The sequence below is a fragment of the Rhincodon typus genome, chromosome 3, assembly GCF_021869965.1.
Source record: "Rhincodon typus isolate 14 chromosome 3, sRhiTyp1.1, whole genome shotgun sequence".
NCBI classification, from domain to species: domain Eukaryota; kingdom Metazoa; phylum Chordata; class Chondrichthyes; order Orectolobiformes; family Rhincodontidae; genus Rhincodon; species Rhincodon typus.
In genome coordinates this window covers 104,774,110-104,798,174 of record NC_063334.1, presented here as the reverse complement: position 1 = coordinate 104,798,174, position 24,065 = coordinate 104,774,110, and the positions used below count along the sequence as shown (strand labels likewise).

At 40.1% G+C, this 24,065-nt stretch overlaps 1 protein-coding gene across 1 annotated transcript in view; it reads right to left on the bottom strand.

The window, feature by feature from the left end:
* Positions 1 to 22,410: 22,410 nt before the first annotated feature.
* The window catches only part of LOC125481960 (ufm1-specific protease 2-like), a 45,139-nt gene continuing 43,484 nt past the window's right edge, over positions 22,411 to 24,065 (bottom strand). Inside the window, exons 11-12 of the mRNA XM_048593920.1 lie at positions 23,620 to 23,744; positions 22,411 to 22,494 (exon numbers count right to left, since the gene is read on the bottom strand). Of these exons, the coding sequence (XP_048449877.1) occupies positions 22,411 to 22,494; positions 23,620 to 23,744 (209 nt within the window). The remainder of the gene's footprint in view (positions 22,495 to 23,619; positions 23,745 to 24,065) is intronic.

Sequence of the window (24,065 nt, the reverse complement as noted above, 5' to 3'; positions counted from 1 at the left end):
CAGGTAAGAGCACAGCAGAGAATGAAGGAAGACTGATGAATTAAAATCATTTATTTCAATGCAAGAGGCCTGACAGGTAAGGCAGATGAACTCAGGTTAAGCAGATGAACTTGGCATGGGTGGGAACATGGGACTGGCATTTTATAGCTATTGCAGAAACATGGCTGAGGAAGGGACAGGATTGGCAGCTCAATGTTCTGGCGACAGATGCTACAGGAAGGATAGAAGAGGAGGCAAGAGACGAGGGGGAGTGGCATTTTTGATTGAGGAAAATGTCACAACTCTACTTAGAGAATATTCCTGGGTGATCGTCCAGTAGAGTTTTATGGGTGAAACTGAGAAATAAGAAGGGGTTGATCATTTTAATGTGATTGTACTATAGATTCCCCCAATGGAAATTGAGGAGCTAATATGTAAGGAAATCACATATAGCTGTAAGAATAATAAGGTTGTAACTTAACTTTCCAAACATATACTTGGGCTGCCATATTGTTTAGGGCTTAGTTGGGGAGGAACTTGTTAAATGTGTTCAAGAAAACTTCCTCAATCAATGGGCAGCTGGCCCTACTACAGAAGGGACAAAATCAACATCCTCTTGGGAAATAGGCAGGGCAAGTGACTGAGGTGATAGTGCAGGAGCACTTTGGGACTAGTGACCATAATTCTATTAGTTTTAAAATAGGTATGGAAAAGGATAGGCCTGGTCCATAGATTAAGGTTCTAAATTGGGGCAAAGCCAATTTTAATGGTTTGATTGGGGGGAGGTTGTTTGTAGGTAAAGGGATGTCTGGCAAGTAGAAGGCTCTCAAAAACGATATAATGAGAGTTCAGGAACATCATGTTCATGTTAGTGTGAAGGGATAGGATGACAGGAGTAGAGAAGACTGGATGACTAGAGATATTTAGGCTCTGGTTAAGAAAAAGAAGGAAGCATAAATTAAGTATAGACAGCTGGGATCACGTGAATCCCTTGGAGAGTATAGGGGGTATAGGAGTACACTTAAGAGGGAAATCAGGAAGGCAAAAAGGGGATACAACTTAGCTTTGGCTGATTGGGTCAGGGAGCATCCAAAGAGTTTCAACAAATATATTAAGGGCAAGAGACTAACTTGGGAGAAAATAGAGCCCCTTAAAGATCACTTAGGCAGTGTATGTGTGGAACCACAGGAAATGGATGAGATTGTAAATTAATATTTTGTGTCAGTATTTACTGTGGAGAAAGACATGGAAGCTAGGGAACTCGGGCAAATAAATAGTGATGTCTTGAAAAGAGTCAACATTACAGAAGTGGAGGTGTGGAAGGTCTTAAAACACATAAAAGTAGGTAAATCCCCAAGGTGGATTTACCCATTCAGTTGGGGGTAATTTGTTGGGGGGATTGTGAGAGACAGGATCTACATGTAAGTCAAGGACTGACTAGGGATGTTTTTGTGCTTGGGAAATTGTGTCTCACTAACTTGACTGAGTTTTTTGAAGAGGTGACCGAGGAGGTAGATGAAAGTAGAGTGATAGGCTTTGTCAACATGGACTTTAGCGAGGCCTTTGACAAGGTTTTGCATTGTAGACTGATTATTGAGAATAGATCATAGAGGATCAGGGAGAGGTATCCAATTGGATACAAAATGTCTTGATGGTAGGAGACAGAGGATGGTGGTGGAGGGTTGTTGTTCAGACTGGAGGCCTATGACCAGCGGTGTGCCTCAAGGATTGGTGCTGGATCCACTGTTGTTTGTCATTTATAAAAACGATTTGGATGGGAATGTAGGAGTCATGGTTAGTAAGTTTGTGTATGACACCAAAATTGGGATATAGTGGACGGTGAAGAAAGTTATCTAAGAGTAAAATGTGATCTTGATCAACTGGGCCAGTGAGTCGAGGAATGGCAGATGTAGTTTAAATTAGATAAATGTGAGGTGTTGTATTTTGGTAGGTCAAACTAGGGCAGGACTTGCATGTTTAATTGTAGGACCCTGGGGAATATTGTCAAACACAGTGACATAGGGGTGCAGGTACATAGTTCCTTGAGGGTGGAGTCATAGGTTGACAGGGTGGTGAAGAAGGCGTTTGGCATGCTTGCCTTTGTTGGTCAGTGCATTGAGTATAGGAGTTTAAATCTATTCCTCATTAAAATCCCTCAATAAAGGGAGATTCACTCTAAACCATGCTGGTGTCTTTTGGTATTTCTTGCAAATTTCACATCCATCACATCTCTTCTATAAGATAATTGTACTTTTCATCCATTATTTCTGCATCCTTTATTAAAACACTTAATGTTTTGGAAGGTGGTTGGGTAAATCACCAATGTTGTTTTGACTTAATTTTTTGTCTTCTAAATTTCTGCTACCTGATTTCAATACACTTATTTAGTTTCTTTAAGTGGAAGGGTAATGTTCAATTCAAGGAATACAATAGTGTCCAGATGGTGTAAATTGCAAATTTACGGATTTTCCAAATGCAGTAGCTTTGTTTTCTTTTCATTCACAGTTTCATCTGCACTTTTTAAAATCAATGGCCTATTTATTAGCAATAATGATATTTCAATGTGATATGTGTAATGATTAGTGCTAAGGATTGATTCCAGCGAAAAACCGAAAGAACTGTGGATGCTGTAAACCAGGAACAAAAACAGAAGTTACTGGCATAGCAGTTCTGAGGAAGGGTCACCAGACCCGAAACATTAACTCAGATTTTTTTCTTCACAGGTGATGCGAGACCTGCTGAGCTTTTCCAGCAACTTCTGTTTTTGTAATTGATTCCAGCTATTTTACAAAGAATGACCAGTCTTTTTAATTATTTCAGAGTGTGTCGTCCTTCCCTACTCTGTCCTAGATGTGACTCCAGACCCACAGCCATGTGGTTGATTCTTAATTACCCTCTGGCCAATTAGGGATGGGCAATAAATGCTGGCCTAGATAAAGACACCTACACTTTGTGAATTAATAAAATAAAATTGAAACTAGGGGAATGCAAGCAATCTTTAATTTTGTTAATCCTTACTACTCAGCCCAGGCATTATTTTAGCCAACCTATTGCACACCCTGTAGATGTGCACGCTCTGTCTAATGCTGCACAATTGAAACATTCTGCCACAATCACAGTCATCATCCAGCTAAAACCTACTGTGATCAGTACTACAACCTTTCTTTGATCCATATCTTCATTTTATTTCTCTGAATCTTCTGTTGACTATTTAGTTTCAAATACTCTGTTATATTTTTTGGAAGGTTCATGGCATTTGGCACTTTAATTTGAAACATTAGTTCACTATAGTAAGGACAATTCTGATGTTCGTTCTGTCATTGTCAGACCAAAATTTTCTTTGCTTCTCAAAATTGCTAAAACCATTTCTATCTTGGCTAAAATACTGTTTTCATAATGTTGCCTTCAAACTGTTTCTAAATGGTCTTGCCAGACCGTATTACATCCTTCATTTCCTGTTGTTTGGCTGATTGCCACACTTAAGCCATGAACACTGCTGGAAAGGAATATTTTCCCAGGTTTTTTTTGGGCTTTCAACATTTGTTCCAGCAGTGTGTTTATCTGTAAATTTAACTCCCATCCAAACTAGGTTTTACTAAACTTGTCGCATTGGCAGCCTAATAATTTAAATTCCAGCACAAACTGGGGACACAATTAGAAAAAGAAGTTCTGCATTCTTGTATATAATCTTATGAATTCTGTATTGTACCAAGACCGTGGAATCATACATAAGCTATAGCACTGAAAGGTACCATTGACTGCACTTTGTCTGTGCAGCTGAAAAAATTAGCTAGCCATTCTAATCTAACTTCATAGCATCTGATCTGTAACCTTTCATGTTATACCTCTAGATTGAGGTTTTGTTTTAAATGAATTGAGTGTTTCCACTTCACCCACCAAACTGGTCAATGAATTCCAGACATTCACCACCATCTGGATGAAAAGGTTTTTCCTCATATACCTTCTAATCACCTTGAATCTATGTTGCCTGATAATTGACCTCCCTGCTAGAGGAAACAGATCTTCTCTGTCCACTTTATCAAGCCCCTCATTATTGTGCATATCTTAACTAAGTCATGCCTCAGCTCTTCTATGGAACTATCTTCACTCTTTCTGAATTTGTTAAAATATGACCACACCTCACAAGCAGTTAGTAAATCATATCTTGGTAAATTTTATCCATGAAAGTTGATCATTTGTCCAGCCATTCATCTGTGTCCAAGGCATCAGTCTCCAATTCTGCCAAAAAAAGTTACTTTTTATGCTGCTTTTTTATGGTAGCGAAGCAGCCAAGACCATATCCTATTTCCTCTTTGGTAAAGAAGCACGTGGGTCCTTTTGGTTACTTCATAATTCCATTGGTCAGAAGCTTTACATTCAGAAAATAGGGATGTGTGACATTTTATATTTTTATTCAACCATCTTGCTGATATTTTCTCCAAATTACTCTTTGGTTAGAATAATGCACAGTGTTCAGTCTTTAACTTGCAATCCATTAGAGGATCATGTCTTTTCAACTCCCTCCTTGAGAAGGTGATGGAAACAGAGTCCTTTAATATTTTAAGACAACGGTAGATAGATTCTTGTTGAACAAAGGGTTGAGAGGTAATCTGGGTAGGCAGGAATGTGGATTCGCAGTCACGATAGATGAGCCATGATCTTATTGAATGATGGAGAAGAATGGAGAATGGCAGACTCCTGCTCCTGATTCATATGTTTGTATATCTGTAACCTTCCTTCACTGTCACCGTCAAACATCAGAAATTGAAGGCTGGTTAGCTAGTGTCCAAGCATATAACTTTTCTACACAGAGTTTTACTCCAAATCATATGTCAATAAACTCCAAAAGACTGATTACTTGTTCCCCAAAGATATACCTGCTTATTTATTTGAATTAATATCCTAAGTAAAAAGAGTCAACCAATTTGATGATTAATTCAGCTACCAACATAATATCTTATAGATTTTATGCTTATTGTTCCATTTTCAGTACGGGAGTCCTCAATAGCCAAAGTCAAAGGTGCTAAAAGGGTTCTAAGATGGGTCCTCAACTGCATTGAGAACCATTCTCTCCAGAGATGCTATTTCGTGTGTTGCGTATTTTTTACATTTTCTGCTAAAGCAGTTTAATATGCTGTTGGTGGGAAGTCTGGGTGAATTTGCTGGACAATATTAATATTTCATGTCTTTGAACTATTGTTTTTCTCTTCTGAATCAGGAAGTGGCCAGTCTCTGCTGGCATTGATCCAGAGTATTGTTAATGAAGTGAGTCCACAATAGCATGATTAGAAGCAACCAAGAAACAGAAGCAGAAACTTCATATTATCATTGTTGGGCAGTAAGATTTTGGAGAAGTCACTCAATTGGTAAAGACATATGTTCTACTCATAGAGTCATACAGTCATGCAGCATGGAAGCAGAACACTCGGTCCAACCAGTCCATACTGGCCATGTTCCCAAACTAAACTAGTCCCACCTGATTGCGCTTGGCCCATATCTCTCCAAATCTTTACTTTTTATGAACTTATCCAAATGTCTGTTAAAGGTTGTAGCTCTATCTACATCCATCATTTTCTTTGGCAGTTCATTTCCAACATGAACCACTCTCTGTGTATAAAAGTTGTCCCTCATGTCCTTTTTAAATCTTTCTCCTCTCACCTTAAAATATGCTGCCTAGTTTTGAACTCCACCGCCCTAGGAAAAAGACCCCTGTCACTCACCTTATCTATACCCCTCATGATTTTAGAAAACTTCTATAATGTCACCTCTCAACCCCCTATGCTCCAGTTAAAAATCTCTCAGTCTTTCCAGTCTATTTTTGTATCTCAAACTCTCCATTCCTGGCAACACCCTGGTAAATCTTTTCTGAACCCTCTCCTGTTTAATAATATCCTCCCTATAACAGGGTGACCAGAACTGCACACAGTGCTCCAGCAGAGGCCTCACCAACATCCTATACAACCTCAACACAGTGTCCCAACTCCTATACTCAAAGGTCTGAGCAATGAAGGCAAGTGTGCTAAGCCATTTCCTAACCACCCTGTCCAACTGTGATGCAAAAGTTGCAAATGACATTTCACAAAGAACTTTTCTTAAATTGCAATATGTGAACTGAATGCATTGAAAAATAGCTATTCCCTAGGGAATGAATTTCAACAGAAGTGTGGGAATTTCAACAGGACAAAATCAGGATGACAATAAAAAGTGACGAGCTTCACTTAAAAGATTTTAGCACTGAAAATCTTATTGCTCAAGACATACTAATTTATTCAATGATCAAAAAATCTTTATTGATAATGTAAAATAGATTAACATAAATATTAAGGATTAAAGCAATTTACTCACCATCTGCTTTGCTGATGACTCCTTCCAACTGAATTCCTCCCTTTATTCGAAACAATAAATCTTCAGTATCGATCGGCAGCTGAAATACATTGTTTGAAATAAAGTAACCCATATATCTGAATAATGAATCAAATTTCCTTTTCATGTTACACACTTTTTTGTTTTACTCATTGATGAGTGTGAGCATCTGTTGCCACTCGCTAATTTGTGTTTATACTTTGAGGGGATCTGGGTGTCAATGGCAAAGTCTGCATTTGTATCCATCCCTAATTGTCCTCAAGAAGAGAGTGGTGGGTTGCATTTTCGAACAGCGACAGTCCATCCATTGTTGATATATTCACAGTGCTGTTGGGAGGAGTTCCAGGAATTTAATCCGGCAACACTGAATGAAGTATGATACGTTTCCAAAAAAGGAGGGTGTATGGCTTGGAGGAGAACTTGCACATGGTGATGTTATTGTGCATTTGCAGCCTTTGACCTTTAAGATGGTAGTGATCTTGGATTTGAAAGGTACATTATTGCAGTGTATCTTGTAGATGTGTTTGCGCAGTGAAGGGAGTGAATACAGAAGGTAGTGGATACGGCATTGATTACACAGGTTAATTTGTCCTGGATGGTGTCAAGCTCCTTGATTGTATTTGAAACTGCACTCATTTATGAAAATGGAGAATACTGAAACACACTCTTGACTTGGTGGGAAGAGAGTCCCAGCCAGATCCCAGAGCGATAGCAGACCAAGCCCGGGCTGATCTGGAGCCCAGAGTTGGAGCAGAGCAAGTGCGGGCTGAGTCCCGGAAGCAAGTCATGGCCAGAACCCGGAGTGGGAGTAGAGCAAGTCTCGGCTGGCTGGGGGACGAGTCCTGGAGGGGAGTCTGGGGCACAGGTGAGCGCATGGAGGCAGCGAGGCCTCGTGTTCTGAAGCCTGGAGGGCACAGACTCGATGAAAAAGGACGATAACCTGAGTACTTTAAAGATAATTTTTTTGTTATTACTATGGACTTCTTAAACTCTGTATTTCCATCCTAGTTTTCTTTTTGCTATTTCAATTCTGTAACAACACTAAAAAGTATCTGTCCCTAGGTACCCTGTACCTAAGATGGTGCCGAAAGGAGACATTTCAAACTTTTCGCTGCACTCATTCGTATGCATGTGACAGTAAAGGCCATTCTATTCTATTTGTGCTCTGTAGATGTTGGACAGACAGTGGAGAGTCAGGAGGTGTGTTACTGCAAAATTCATAGTCTTTGCACCCATGGTATTTATAATGCTTGATAAGTTCAGTATCTGGTTAATGGTAACTCCAGGATGATGATATTGGGAATTGAATGATGGTAGTTCTGTTGACCATCAGGGAGTGATGGTTAGATTCCCTCTTGGTTGCAATGATCACTGCTTGGCATTTGTGTAATGTGGCTGTTGCTTGTTCATGATTAGCCCAGGCCAGAATATTTCAATATCTTAATGCAAGTGAACACAGACTGTATCAGTATCTGAGAAGTCACAAATGGTGCTGAACATTGTGCAATCATCAGCGAACATTCTCACTCTTGACCTCATGAAGGGAAGATCATTGATGAAGTCACAGAAGATTGTTGGGTATAGGACAATACCCTGAGGAATTTCTTGATCCCATTGAATCCAATTTTGTTCGGACTTCTTGATGTCATTCTCCAATGCTGCTTTTGATGTCAACAGCAGTCACTATCACCTCTCTTCAGAATTCCTTCTGACCTGTTCTTGTTGCCACAGTATTTATATGACTAATCCAGTTCAGTTTCTGGTGAATGGTAACCAGAGAATGTTGATACTGGGCATTCTGTGAATTAATCACCATTGAATGTCAAGGGGGTTGGTTACATTCTCCTTGTTGGAGTTGTTAATTTTTACATGAGGATTTTAGGATACCTGAGCAACCTTATGATGAGATCAAAGGGTTTCTCGTCACAGGTTTGAGTAGCCAAGTTTCAGTCAGGTAAATCGAAGGTGGAAGATCATTACAATGTAGATAACTGTTTCTTAACAATGCAACAATAAGCCCTGAATTTGGGATCTATCAGATTAGCATGTATTGTTGTATCCGGTGTTAACATATAGTCGAGTTCTACAGATACCTGAGCTTTAAGATAGTTCTTGACCTTGCCTTTCCCTTGACCAATAATTCTTGAAACCAAATTCTCAGATGAGGTCCTAAAGTATTGTGACAAATGAGTCATTTCCTGACATGTTTTGCATGAGCCCTATTAACTAAAGATTGAATGTTGTCCATGTTTCACTGTATATTGGCACAGACATCTGCAATATCTCAATAATTATGAATTTAATGAAATCTAAGTGTTCTTCCAGTCAACACCTTGTTTAAATCCTAGTTAGGAATTTTTGATTTTAATGTGTAGATTTCAGTTAAATGGTAACTAATGCTTACTACAAGCAAAATTAGATTTGCACAAAAAAGTCAAAACATTCTTGCTCACCAATTGTCAGCTTTCAGTCATATGAGGAATTATGAATGCCTTAGTACAGAGGAGTTGTAGCTGCCCAAGAATCTTGCATGGACATGAAGGAAGACCTTACTGTGGTCATTTAAGCATTGACTAGGTGAAATGACTCTTGGTGTTGAAGGTGTCCGTACTGTAGGTTAGGACCTTTACTGCAACAACCCTTCATCTGCGGGGAGCATGGACACTGGGCAGATCCTATAGCGCTCTATGTTTGAGGTGCAAAATCCAAAGGGAAACTAATATGCTCCACAACATTAGCAAACAAGGCATTAATCACATCCTTTATGGAATTTTGTATTACTGACTGGGAAATCTTGTGCTCAAGAAAGCGTCTGAGGCATAGAAGTTGAATGAGCTTGAGGGTCAAATGACTGTGATTCCTATTCCTGCGCCATGTGAAAGATATCTGTGACAACCTCAAAGCTCAACCCAAGTCTCATCCGAAACTAATTTTCTGAAAGGTTATGATTGATGACTTGTGCCTGTAGACTCCCCTACACATTAGAACCTGTTTCTCTTTCCTCTCCTCCAACCATCTGGGGCTCATGCCATGCTATCTTCCTTCTGATCATCAGGCCTCTCTTCAGTTACTCACATCAATTGGTTTTTGTGACTTCTCTGTGAGAGGGTGTTATGTCCATCTTCTATATTCCCTCAGACTAGGAGCAATGCACACTTTAAAGATACTATGGTCACCTTTGCAACTTAGTGCAACTATCTGTGAGTAGAAGGGCAACAAAAATATTACAACCCCAACTTCTTACTTCCTTGAGTAACAATTGTGAAACTTGAAAGAGTTCAGAAAAGATTCACAAGAATGTTGCCAGATTTGGAGGGTTTGAGCTACAGGGAGAGGCTGAATAGGCTGGGGCAATTTTCCCTAGAATATTGGAAGCTGAGGGGTGGCCTTATAGAAGTTTACAAAATCATGACGGGCATGGATAGGGTGAATAGCCAACGTCTTTGCCCCAGGGTAGACGAGTCCAAAACTAGAGAGCATAGGTTTAAGGTGAGACGGTTTAAAAGAGAAGATTTAAAAGAGACCTAAGGGGCAACTTTTTCACACAAAGGGTGGTGCGTGTATGGAATGAGCTGCCAGAGGAAGTGATGGAAGCTGGTACAATTGCAACATATAAAAGGCATTTGGATGGGTATGTGAATAAGAAGGGTTTAAAGGGATATGGACCAAATGCTGGCAAATAGGACTAGATTAATTTAGGATATCTGGTTGGCATGGAAGAGTTGGACTAACGAGTCTGCTTCTGTGCTGTACAATTCTATGACTCTATGACTCTAACAAGGAGACAGTGATGGATAATTTCTTGACACTTTTGGGCAAATCAATCCAAATGTAATTATAACTGTAGAAGGGGTCCTCAGCGTTCTAAAGACATACTCTGTTGATGCAAAACAAATGCCCTAAGAATACAACAACGCTGATTTGGCCTAATCTCCACACTCTGGGTTCCGGTCACCAGGGACTCCAAAATATGCACAGCCAGCTGGATTAGTAATCCAGAGATCTGGAAAATATTCTGGAGATGAGGATTCAAATCCCACCAGAGCAGATGGTGGAATTTGAATTTAAAAAAAATCCGGAATTAAAAATCTAATGATGACTGTGAAACCATGTGATTGTCTTCGAAAGCCATCTGAGTTATAGAGTCATAAGGCATGGAACCAGGCCCTTTGGTTCAACTCGTCCATGCCTACCAGGTTTCCTAAACTGAACTAGTCCCATTTGCCTAATATCTCTCTATAGGATCTACAGTAATCGGACATGTTCCCAGGTGGTGGGAGAGGAGAAAAAGTGGCACCATGAATTAGCTCAATTTATCCTGACTTTGATGCTTATCCAGTTGTCTCTTCCAGGATATGTGCGAGAGAATGCCAGGCAAGGATAAGACTCATCTTCAAAATTATGCACTAACATCGAGACAGTCAACACTAACTTTCTAAGTCTCAGGTCCAAGCACTAAGTAATGTAAAGTTTAATATCTAGTTAGTGTGGTGGGGGAGAGGACAATTCAATCATGGGTCTTTATCCAGTGATCCCACAACTACTGGATGGGCATATGTTGATACAGAAATCTCAATTTTTTCAATTGCAGGCACAATGATCAGTCAATGGGGTGAGGTGCCACTTGGCTGGCTGCAATGTGGCAAGAGTCAGCAATGGAAGAATGGAGGTGCAAAATTAAATTTTATTCTTGACAAACTTTGATAGTGAACATAGTAGGGGAGGCCAGTGATAGGAAATTACGATCCCTAGTTGGCCTGGCACATGAATTCAAACAAATTTATATAAATGATCTAGATGAGAATATAGATGGCATGGTTAGTAAGTTTGCAGACGACACCAAAATTCGTGGCATAGTAGACAAGTGAAGAAGGTTTTATAAGATTTCAAAGGGATTTGATCAAATGGAGCAATGGGCTGCAAAATGACAGATGGAGTTCAATCTGAATAAAAGCAAGGTATTGCATTTTGGTACAACAAGCAAGTGCAGGGCTTATACAATTAATGGTAGGGCCTTGGGTAGTGTTGTAGAACAGAGCGACCTAGGGGTGCAGGTATATAATTCTTTGAAGTTTGCGTCATGTATAGACAGTGTGGTTATTGCTCAATCCTTTGAATAAAGGAGTTTTTGAGTCTAGGAATTTTTGAGTATAGGAGTTGGGAAGTCCTGTTGAGGTTATAGAAGACATTGGTGAAGCCTGTTCTGGAATACTGTGTCCAGTTCTGGTCACCCAGTTATAGGAAGGATATTATCAAGCTGGAGAGTGTTCAGAAGAGGCTTACCAGGATGTTGCCAGGTATGGAAAGTTTGAGTTATAAAGAAAGACTGGAACTTTTTTAACTGGAGTGTAGGAGGTTGAGAGGCGACTCAATAGAAGTTTATAAAATATTGGAGAGATATAGATAGAATTAATGGTAGTTAGCTTTTCCCTAGGATGGAGGATTTCAAGACTAGGGTGCACTTTTTTAAGGTGATAGGAGAGAGTTTATAAAAAGGCAAATTTTTTACACAGAGGGTGGTTCACATATTGAATGAACTTCCTGAGGAAGTGATGGATGTGGGTACAATTACAATGTTTAAAAGATGTTTGGGTAGATACATGAATAGGAAAGGTTTGGAGGGATATGGGCCAGGAGCAGGCAGGTGGGTCTAGTTAGTTTGGGTTTATGTTTAGCATGGACTGGTTGGACCAAAGGGTCCGGTTCCCTACTGTAAGACTGTATTAATCTATGACTATATCTGTGCATTAACTCACTCAGAGATAGTAAGAACTGCTGATGCTGGAGTCAGAGGTAACACAGTGTGGAGCTGGAGGAGCACAGCAGGCTAGGCAACATCAGAGGGGCAGAAAAATTGACCCTTTGGGTCCTGACCCAAAACATCAATTTTCCTGCTGCTCTGATGCTGCCTGGCCCGCTGTGCTCCTCCAGCTCCATGCTGTGTTACCTCTGACGCTGTGTTATATCTGTGCATTAGTTTTGTTTAGGGAAATGGGCAGTTCTTAAGATTAACAAAAGGAATTGTGGAAAATTAACAACCTTTTGAGAAAGAAATCAGCTATCCCTTACTTGCTCTGGCTTACATGTGACTCCAGACCCACAGTAATGTGTTTCACTCTTAACAGCACTTTGGAATGGTCTAACAAGCCACTCAGTTGCAAGAAAACCACTAACGGACTCAAAGTCCTGCCTCCAGCGTTCTGCATTTGTTTCAGACTTTCAGCATCCAGAATATTTTGCTTTTATTCAAAAGTGTCAAAGGAATGAAACCTGGCATTGAGCAAAGCATCAGAAATGACAACTTCAGCTCTATCGACCCCTTTCATTAACATCTGGAGACTAGTGTCAAAATTGGAAGTGCTGTCTTAAAGACTAGTCACGACTCATCTGACATTGTCATACTCATGGAATTTTACCTTGGACACAATATTCCAGACACCAGCATCACCATCCCTGAATATGTCCTGTCCCACTGGCAGGAAAGACCCAGGGGAGGTGGCAGCAAAGTTGGGACAGAGTTGACCAGGGAGTTCTTAACATTAACTCTGGATTCTATGAAGTTTCATGCCATCAGGTCAAATTTGAACAGGGAAACCTGTTGCTGACTACCAATGAGCATGCCACCATGGCTGATGAATCAATACTCTGCCACGTTGTAAGTCACATGGAGGAAGCTCTAGGATGGCAAGGGCATAGAATGTATTCTGGAACTTCAATGTCCATCACCAAGAGTGGCCCAAATCCTAAAGGACATAGCTGCAAAGTTGTAGTCAAATACAATTCTGCTGTTGCTGCTGGCAACATAGTGCCTCATGAATATTCGAGTCTTGAGTTGCTTGATCTGTTCAAAATCTATCCCATTTAGCATGGTGGTAATGCAATGCAACATGATGGAGGGTATCCTTAATGTGTTGGAAAATCCCATCTGATTCATTAATGCCCTTTAGGGAAGGAAACTGCCATCCTTACATGGTCTGGCCTACATGTGACTCCAGTCCCTCAGCAATGTGGTTGACGCTGAACTGCCCTCTGGGCAATGTGGGATGGGCAATAAATGCTGCCTATCACCATTCCTGGTTTTGCTACATCACCTCACACACATGCACATTACACTTCATCTATCATGTATTTGCTCACTCACTCGACTTGTCCAAATCACATTGAAGCATCTCTGCATCCTCCTCACATTTTACCCTCCCATCTGGCTTGTGTCGTCTGCAAACGTGGAGACATTATATTTATTTCCTTCATCTAAATCATTATATTTTGACTCGCAGGGGTTCAAGGACTGATCCCTGCAGTTATCACTGCCTGCCACTCAGAAAAAGACCTGCTTATTCTTGTTCGTTAGAATCAAGTCAGGAGATTCCCCTAGTATAATAGACAGTGCAAGAGGGCATGCCAGGAGCAGAACCAGGCCTACCTAACAATGAGTTGTCAACCTGATGGAGTGAACTAATCTTTTATCCAATATGTTACCCCTGCATCATGAGCTTTTATTTTCTGCAATAACCTTGATGCGCTGTCTTATCTAATGTATTCATGAAAATCTAAGGACAGTACATCCTCTGGTTCCTCTTTGTCCACAGCACATGTTATTTCCTCAAAGAACTCTCATTATATAGTTAAATGTGATTTTTCTTTCACCATGAAATGTTTATTCTGCCTGATTTACTTGAATTTTTCTATGTGCCCTACTATAATGTTTTTTTTTAAATAAAACTTTCTAACATCTTCCCTGTGACAGATATTCAGATTTAGCTGGTTTGTAGTTTCCTCTTTGCCTTTTCCCCTTTTATTTAAAGGATTTGCAGTCACTATCTGGAAAGAACCTTCTCTGAATTAGATTAGTTTGGAAAATTAAAACCAACACATCAACTAGCTCATTAGCCACTTCTTTTAAGACCTTCGAATGAAATCTATCCAGACTCAGGCACCTTTCAGCTCTCAGCTCCTATAATTTACTCAGCACCGCTTGCCTAGTGGTTGCAAGCTTCTTGACTTCCTCCCTCCCTTTCATTTCCTGATTACAGCTATTCCTGGGATGTCATATATCATCTGTAGTGAAAACCAATTCACAATACCTGTTCAATTCATCTGCTCCCACTTTATTCTCTCTTATTAATTCACTTTTGTTATGTCTCACTGGGGTACTGTACTGGAATCAATTCCCAGGGTGTCACAATAGTTAAAGGCTTTAGAAAATTATGCAAAATTCCCTAATTTACCTGTCAGTTTGGACCTAGGTTGACAGAAAACATGAATCAGGTTTCTGTACTTAATGAGAATTACAATTTATTACAAATAGAAACATCAAAACTCAGATTCTAGCAGCAGGAGTACAGAATTCAGCCCTTTGAGTCTGCTCCCCATTCAATAAGGTCATGGTTGGACTTCTGTCTTAATGTCCTATTCCCACTTTATTGCCAAACCTCTTTAATATTTGGAGGCGATGGCCTAGTGGTATTATGGCTGGACTGTTAATCCAGAGACCCAGATAACATTCTGGGACCTGGGTTTAAATCCTGCCATGGCAGATAGTGGAATTTGAATTCAATAACGAGCTGGAATTAAGGGTCTAATGATGACCGGGAATCCATTGTTGATTGTTGGAAAAACCCATCTGGTTCATTAATGTCGTTTAGGGAAGAAAACTGCCATCTTTACCTGGTCTGGCCTACATGTGACTCCAGACCGACAGCAATGTGGTTGACTCTTAACTGCTCTCTGGGCATTCAGGGATGGGCAATAAATGCAGCGATGCCCTCATCTCATGAATGAATAAAAAAAGGATATTTCTTTCTTGAATATATTCAGTGATTTCACTTCCTCAGCCTTCAGTGGTACAAAATTCCACAGAGTCACTACCTTTTGAGCTTTTTTTTTCATCTCAGTCCTAAATAGTCTACCCTGTATTCTGAGACTATGATCCTTAGTTCCAGATTCCTCAAACTGGGGAAATATCCTCCCTGCATCGAGTCTGTCCAGCCTTATTAGAATTTTATAGATTTCAATCTTTCATTCTTCGAAATTCTAGTGAATACAGACACAGCCGAACCACTCTGTTTTCATAGCAGAGACCTGCCATCACCTGTATCAGCCCGGTGAACTTCCACTGCACCCCATCTATGGCAAGTATATCCTTTCATAGGTGGGGAGAACAAAACTGTGTGCAAACCTCCAGCTGTGGTCTCATCAAAGCCCTGTATAACTGCAGTACGATATCTGTATTTCTAAACTCAAATCATCTTGCAATGAAGACCAAAGTAACATTTGCATTCCTAATTGCTTGCTACATCTGTCTGTCTGCTTTCATTGACCTGATGAAGGAGCAGCACTCTGAAAGCTGGTGATTTCAAATAAACCTGTTGGACTATAACCTGGTGTCGTATGACTCCTGACTTCATTGATTGATGTTTAAGGACACCCAGATCCCTTTGTACATCCACACTTCCTAATGCATCGCCATTTAAATAATACTCTTCATTTCTGTTTTTCACACCAAAATACCTAACTCCACATTTAGCCATGTTGTACTCCATTTGTCATATATTTGTTCACACACATCAAAATCACCTCAAAGCCTCCTTGCATTTTCCTCACAACTCTAAATTCTGTTTAGTTGAACATCAATCAGTACGCTGAAAGATCTTAAATAATTTCACAGAGCAATAAAAATGTAATTGCTTTCAGTGGATACTCGTAACATTGCTATTCTAAGACAAATTTGTACTTGTAACGCTTCTATACAGCAAAATTATCAAATGGTGGAGAAGAAAAGTGTGCTAAATAGCCTAATTCTGCTCCAATATCTTATGGTCCAATGGTCAAAAATATGACCCTGGTATTGACAGCTTCCATTCCCCATTACTTATGACCTCCATGCCTAAAAGATTAACTATAAGTACACATTGCCTAGTCTGAGTACTTCCATTGTCACTGTTCTTCATCTGAGGCTTCTGATCTGCACATCAGCTGCACTCTACTGTTTTGCCAGTGATGAGACTTACCATTTTTTTACCATTCAGGATTCAGAGGCTGCCCTCTGTGCAGAAACCTCAATGCTCCAATTGGCCAGGAACATGAATCAATTCCTTGGTTACCATGGCAATCATTCAGTTACCAAGGCGGACATCTTTGTGAGGGTTGATAATAATGGGGTTAGTTCTGACCAATCAGAAGCCTGACCGAATCCAATTAAGGGTCAAATAGACACAATAATGGGGCCAGGAGTTTGATACTGGAATATCAGCCATGGAGAAGTTAGTTATACAGGAATGGAGTGAGGGGTGATAGTTAACATTACAGAGAATTGGATAATGGACGGGAAGCAGAAAGTACGGATGTATTGAACTGTTTCAAACTGGGGGACTGTGATCAGTGAAGTACTGGAATGATTATTGCTGAGGACTCAGTTATTTACAATCTATATTTATGATGTAGATGAAGAGACAGAGAGTAATGTATCTAGGATTTCTGATGATATGAAACTAGGAGGGCAAAGAGGATGCAAATAGATATAGAAGGTTAAGTGAATGGACAACAAGTTGGCAGGAGTATAGATGAGAAGTTATTCACTTTGGTCATAATAGAAAAGCTGAATTTTTTAAAAAAATGTGTAAAATTTGAAAATGTTGATGTTCAAAGAGACTTTTTTTCCTAGCAACTGTTATCGACTGGGCCCTCTACCGGGTCTGACCCATCTCCCGCACTTTCGCCCTCACCCTTTCTCTTCCCTCCTGCAACAGCGATAGGGCTCCCCTTGTCATTAACTACCATTCCACCAGCATCCACATCCAGAAGATCTCAGCCGCCATTTACACCACCTCCAACGAGATGCCACCACCAGGCACTTATTTCCCTCCCCTCCCTTGTCTGCCTTCTGCAGGGACTGTTCCCTCCAGGACACGCTCGTCTACGCTTTCTTCACTGCCAACACACCCCGACAGCCCCACAACACCTTCCCCTGCCACCATAGAAGGTGTAACACCTGCCCATTTACCTCCTCCCTCCCCAGTATCCAAGGGCCCAAACATACCTTCCAGGTGAAGTAGCACCCTACCTGCACATCACACAATCTAGTTTACTGAATTCGCTGCTCACAACATGGTCTCCTCTACATTGGGGAAACAAAGCATAGTTTGGGTGATCGCTTGTCAGAACATCGATGTTCTGTTCGCAAAAAAGACCCTGAACTTCCAGTTGTCTGCCACTTTAACACACCACCCTGTTCTATGGCCAACATCTCTGTCTCAGATTTGCTGCAATGTTCCAGTTAAGCTCAGCGCAAGCTAGAAGAACAACACCTCATTTTCCACTTGGGGACCCTGCACCCCTCTGGGCTCAATATTGAGTTCAATAATTTTAGGGCCTGAACTCTCCCATGTCCTAGCCCCCTACCCCACACACCAGGCCCTGTTATCACAAAACCTGCCATTACACACTACCTATTGTTAGCTACTAACAGTCTCCATTAACAGTTATTCATCCTCCTAGCCAGATCCTAGCCACACAACTCCTTTGTCTGTCCAACTGTTCTTCTCTCAGTTTGGGCTCTATCCCCACCTATCATTGACACCTTACCCCTCCACCACCCTACCTTCTGCATATAAACCAACATTTTCCTAGCTGCCATCAGTTCTGAGGAAGGGTCACTGGACACAAAATGTTTACTCTGATTTTCTTCACAGATGCTGCCAGACCTGCTGAGCTTTTCTAGAAACTTCTGTTTTCTTTCCGTTTCTATCATTAATTGATACATTCTTCATGGCAATGCCCTCTACTAATGCCCTCTACTAATGTACATTATGATTGTTAGTTTTCCTCTTGAATTGGAAGTCCTTCAAATTGCCCTGATGAGTGCAAGACAGAAAGCTATGACAAAATGCATCTTTTTCAGCAATGCATTACCATTGTTGAATACCATTTTATCAACTTGCTGAGAGTTACATTTGACCAGAAACCTAACAGGACTGATATGTAACAACCGTGGATGCTAGGCCAGGTCTGACCAAGAATTGGAATTAAATAACGAGAAAGGTACCTCCTACTTCTCCAACACCTGTCCACCATCTGTAACATTCAAATCAGGAATGTGATATCATATTCTCAACTCACCCAGGCTACTGCAGCTGGAACAGCACTCAAGAAGATGAACAGCACAAATCATCCACACACACTATCCTGACTAAATTATATATTGGACCTTTACGATCACTGCTTCCCAAGCCTGTGACACTGTACAAAATTGTACCTGTTTATGCCAGTAATTCAAGAAGGAGACTCACCACCAATCTCTGAAAAGCAATTTCATCCTTTCATATCTCTTTCTCTCTCATTCTCTCCATCTCACTTATCTGGTCCCCTCTCCCACCTCCCCCCTCACCCCCATCAACTGCAACATAAATACCATGTTTCCTAGCTGCTATCAGTTATGATGAAGAGGCACCAGACTTGAAACTTTAACTCTGCCTTTTCCCCACAGATGCTGCCAGTCCTGCTGGGTTTCGCCAGTAATTTCTGTGTTTGTTAGTAATGTATTGCTTTAGCATGCAATGATTTTTTCCTCATCGGTTTGGTTTGAAGCAGAGGGGGGAGGTTTTAACCCAAGAAAACAGATGGGTTTGGTCTGATGGAGATGAAAGTGAAAAATCCGATTTCCAACTCAGACCCGCTTCCAAATCACCCACTTACGGCACTAACTGAGGACAAAATATGGGCAGCTGTCAACTTGGCTGATGAGGCAGATTAAAATTGGAGTTCAGAGCCTCATTGCCATTCCGCTTTTTAACTTTAGCTCTAGTCAGCCCAATTTCTTTAGCATTAATAAACCAGGTGCTACATCCCTGAAATACATGACAGATCAGGAACTATCCTGGATACAGCATGTCTACCTGAGGAAACCCCACCTCTGATCTCACCACTGACCCCACAGCCATCTGATCTAGGCAGGTCCCTGAACCCCTCTTCTCCCCAGCTCACCCTTGCCATGCCTTCAGTCATCATTCCCAGGCCCTCAATTCTCTGTCTCTTTGCAGTTATCAGATCTCTGTTTCTCATTATCAGGTCCCAATTTCTCCTTCGAGGTCAATTACTTTCACCCTCTAACTCTGATTTCTCTTGACTCTTCCTTCAGCAGCATGGATATTTCCTCACTCTGTGATCAGAATTCTATCTGTTTGGCCCCTGACTGACTCCACCAGCCAATAGCCCACAATTGAAATCCTCTCCCTATCTATTCCATATACACATGCACCTACCCATTCTGCAGCTTTCAAGTCAAACTTGTTAGTGCCAGATGGAGAGTAGATTGGTGATTTCAGTGTCTACACTATTGGTTTTTTTTTTACCTGGTATCTAGATAATTATAGTCATATTTGTATACTTTGTATGCTTGTTATGTTGGACTGAGTTTTCCATTAATTCCTGTAGTCTTCTGTAAATTTGTTGAAGTTTCTAAAATTTCAGTAGTTTCTTTGATTCCATCAAGTTTATGTTATAAAAAATCAGAAGCTTGATAAATGCAAATACTAAATAATCTAGAGTGAAAGTCACTCAAGTGCTTCCCGATGAGCATTTGTGACCTTTGCAGTTTGACAATCCAACTTATGAAGCAATAAAGAACATAAGAACTAGGAGCAGGAGTAGGAAATTCAGTCACTTGAGCCTGCTCCACCATTTAATATGATCATGGGTGATCCCATCTCAGCCTCAACTTCATTTTACTGCCACTCTGCATAACTCTTTAACCCATTACTAATTAAAAATCTGTCACCATATACCTTTGAGAGATGTAATTCTTCTTCATTTCTGTTTTAGCTCTGCCACCCCTTAGCCTAAAACCTCTAGCTTGAGATTGCCCCACAAAGGGAAACATTTGCTGTATGTCTACTTTGTCAATCCCCTTTAGCATTTTGTATATGTCAATTAGATCTCCTCTCATTCTTCTAAACTTGAGCGAGTATAGGCCTAACCCTTTCTTATAAGACAAGCCTTTCATTTCTGGAATTAATCCAGTGAACTTTCTCTGAACCAACTTCAAATACATCCTTTCTCAAGCAAGGTCACCAAAACTCAATAATAGTTGCAACAACAGTTGCCTACTTTAGCAATAAATGCCAAAACTCCATTTGCCCTCCTTATTATTTGCTGTACCTGCATACCATCTTTTTGTTACTCAAACATGAATACACACACATCCTTCCCAACAAAAGCATTTTGAACCTTAGCTCCAATTGGATAATAAGACGCCTTTTTACTTTTCCATCCAAAATGGATAATCTCACATTTATCCATGTTAAACTCCATCTGCCAAATTTTGGCTCATTTACCCAATCTATCCATATCCATTTGTAAATTTCATATTTCTTCATTGGTGGCATGGTGGCTCAATGGTTAGCATGACTGTCTCACAGCACCAGTGACCCGGGTTCAATTTTGGCCTTGGTGACAGTCTGTGTGGAATTTGCAAGTTTTCCCCGTGTCTGTGTGGATTTCCTCGAGGTGCTCCAGTTTCCTCCCACAGTCCAAAGATGAGCAGGTTAGGTGGACTTGCTATGTTAAATTGCCCTGTAGTGTTTAGGGATATGCAGGCTGGGTGGAGTAGCCATGGTAAATGTGAGGTTACAGGGATAGGTTAGGGGGCTGGGACCAGATGGGATGCTCTTTGGAGGGCCGACTAGCCTCTTTCACACTGTAGGGATTCTATGATAACCACATATTTTAGTGTTATCTACAGATTTGGCTATAATATTTTCTATCCCTGCATCTAAGTCACTAATATAGATTGTAAATTGTTGGAGCCCAAGGATCGAACCCTAAAACAACCCACGAGTTACAGCTAGCCAACCTGAAAAACACCCATTTACCTGACTGCCTGCTTTCTGATGCTTAGCTAATCTTCTATCCAAGCTAATATATTACTCCTAAATCCATGTGATCTTACTTTGTATATTAAACTACAGTGTGGCACCTTATCAAATGCCTCTGGAGCTCCAGATACACTATATTTACATGACATCCTTATCCACTTTGCTTGTTACATCTTCGAAGAACTCTAGCAAATTTGGCAAACATGATTTATCTTTCATCAAACCAGGCTGACTCATATGAATTGCATTTTGAGTTTCCAAATGTCCAGTTGCTGTTTTCTTAATAATTGATTTCATCAATTTCCCAGTGACAGATGTTTAACTAACTGGTCTATAGTTCACCACTTTCTGCCTCTCTCCTTTTTAGAATGTTTTTGAAGGGTGTTGCATTAACAAATTTTTAATGCACTGTATCCTGTCCAGAATCCAGGGAATTTTGGAATGTAATCAATATATTCAGTATCTCTGCTTTCACTTCCTTCAAGACTCTAGGATGTACACCATCAGGCCCTGGGGACCGATATGCCTTTAATCCCAGTACTTTTCTCAGTCCAAAGATGTGCAGCTTAGGTGGATTGGCCATTCAAAATCATCTGCAGTGTACAGGGATATGCAGACTAGATGGATTAGGTAAATGTAGGGTTATGGGGATCGGATAAGGGATTGTGTTGGGTGGAATGCTATGTAGAGGGTTGGTGCAGACTTGATGGGCTGAATAGCCTCTTTTTGCACTGTAAGAATTCTATGATTCTATTCTAGGATTCTACTTTTCCCCTTGTAATGATGACTATTTTCAATGCATCCTTTTTTAAAGCTTTTGGAGTACATGTTACTACTGGGATGGTTTCAGTGTCCTCCACGTGAAAACTGAGGCAAAATATTGATTTAGCGTCTCTGTCATTTCTACGTTTTGTATTATTGATGCCCCAGTCTCATCCTCTAAGAGACCAGATTCACTTTAGCTACTGTCTTCATTTTTACATACTTACAGAAACATTTGCTATCCACTTTTATATTTTGCGCTAGTTTGTAAAGTGTTGAAAATATATTTAGTTGCTGTTTTTATTGAAGTACTATGTTTAGTACTTATTCCCAATTTTCAAATTTGCCTCAAAGTGTACAAAGACTGTAAGAGTTCTATGCATCAGAAAATTCAATTCCTTTCGAGCCACAGTTCTTTAGGAACATGAACTCAGGTTTAAACACCCTCTGGTCTCTGAGGCAGCCATACACCATAATCTTCCAAATCTTTCCAGAATTCTTCTCCTTTCCACCCAATAGCCTGAAACACAAAAGATAAAATGGTTGCTTTAAATATATGATGAATTTCTGTACTGGATTAATCCTTTTATAATAGAGTGAACAGCTTCTAATGAAATGTAGAGTGAGGATAATTATGCAAGGGTGTGGGAAAGTGTTGTATAAGGTAATGGTTCTGCAGGCATTCATTTTCATGTTACCTTGGTCAACCCATTTCAATGATGTCACTCATAGTCTGTGGGTAGAGACAAAGATTCTACTGGAGCTTTTGGAGTGAATAGATATATCTGTGGTAGTTTCCGAAGGTCCTAGTAATTATATGTGATCAAAATTTAGTTATATTTACTGTCATGCAATAAACCTTCTTGAATTCTAGGAACAGTGTCTCTTCTGTAGATATCCTATAGTACTGTATTCTCTACCACAAATAGGACCAAAGCAAAGGAGGATTGGTGGTAATGAACTACATCAAACAACACTTTTCGAAGGCCACTAAGTCTGGTAGAGGTGGCAGGTGCCAGAAATGGTGACCTGGGAAAATATCACAGTTGACGAGGTGGAGGTAAATAAGTCGCAGGAGAAGAGGAGGCTACTCCTTGATTGACTGAAAAAGACTGCTGGATAATTAGTTTTTGTCCACTTCTGTTTAAAAAAAATCTCCAGGCAGGAAGTCCTTAAGATATTGCAACTAAAGAAATGTAAATAAAGTGTTAAGTAATGATCTAATTAAGAGCTACAAGGGCTGGTTCTGCCCTTTTCTTAAATATCCCTTACTTAGCAACTCTGCTGGATAATGCAAATGTTAGTTGGGAAGCAGATCCTGAGAATATTGGGAAAGACTTCCCTGACCAATATGCAGGATGACAGTAATGCTGTTACCATAGGGAATTTTTAGGAAAATGGGTCTGTATGATAAGATCATGGAGAATACTAAGACTCAACACTGAATATGTTCTCAGAAGTTCGGGAAGTTGGCTCACCACAGTGTTCTCAGGGCAATTAGAGTTTGGTAATAATTTCTGACTTTGTGACACGCCCATCTCATACACATATTAAAAAAAACAAATTAGATTTCATCTAGAAGCTTCTTAACATATTCAAGTACTGTTAGAAAAATTACTTGCCCTCCGTATTTTCCCCTACATACCTTTTCAACTATCCAGTTAAAGTCATCAATTCCAGTGTACATTATGTCTAAGATGAGGCCTTTTCTGGCTTTTGGGTCTTCATTCACAGCAAGCCCAAGCAAAATGTATGCCTCAGGTTCAGAAACTGTTTAATTCAGTAACAGGAATAAAAAAATAGCAGCAGAATTAAGGAATCAGCACATAAATTTAATCACGTCAGCATGAGGTTCAAGATGCTTTCAGCAGTTTCCCAATAAATTTAACTTTTAAAATAGATATTAAAATTTGTCATAAGACTCAAACTTCATTTCTTTAAAATGCCTTCCTTTTTTTAATATCAGGAACTGCTAAATAAATGTTATATTCCTATTTTTCAAGTAATACCTGAACACAACTGCGTAACAAAAACAGACTTATTGCAGCGCTGTAACTGTCACTTTTTATAGTAAGGAACCATTTGAAACAT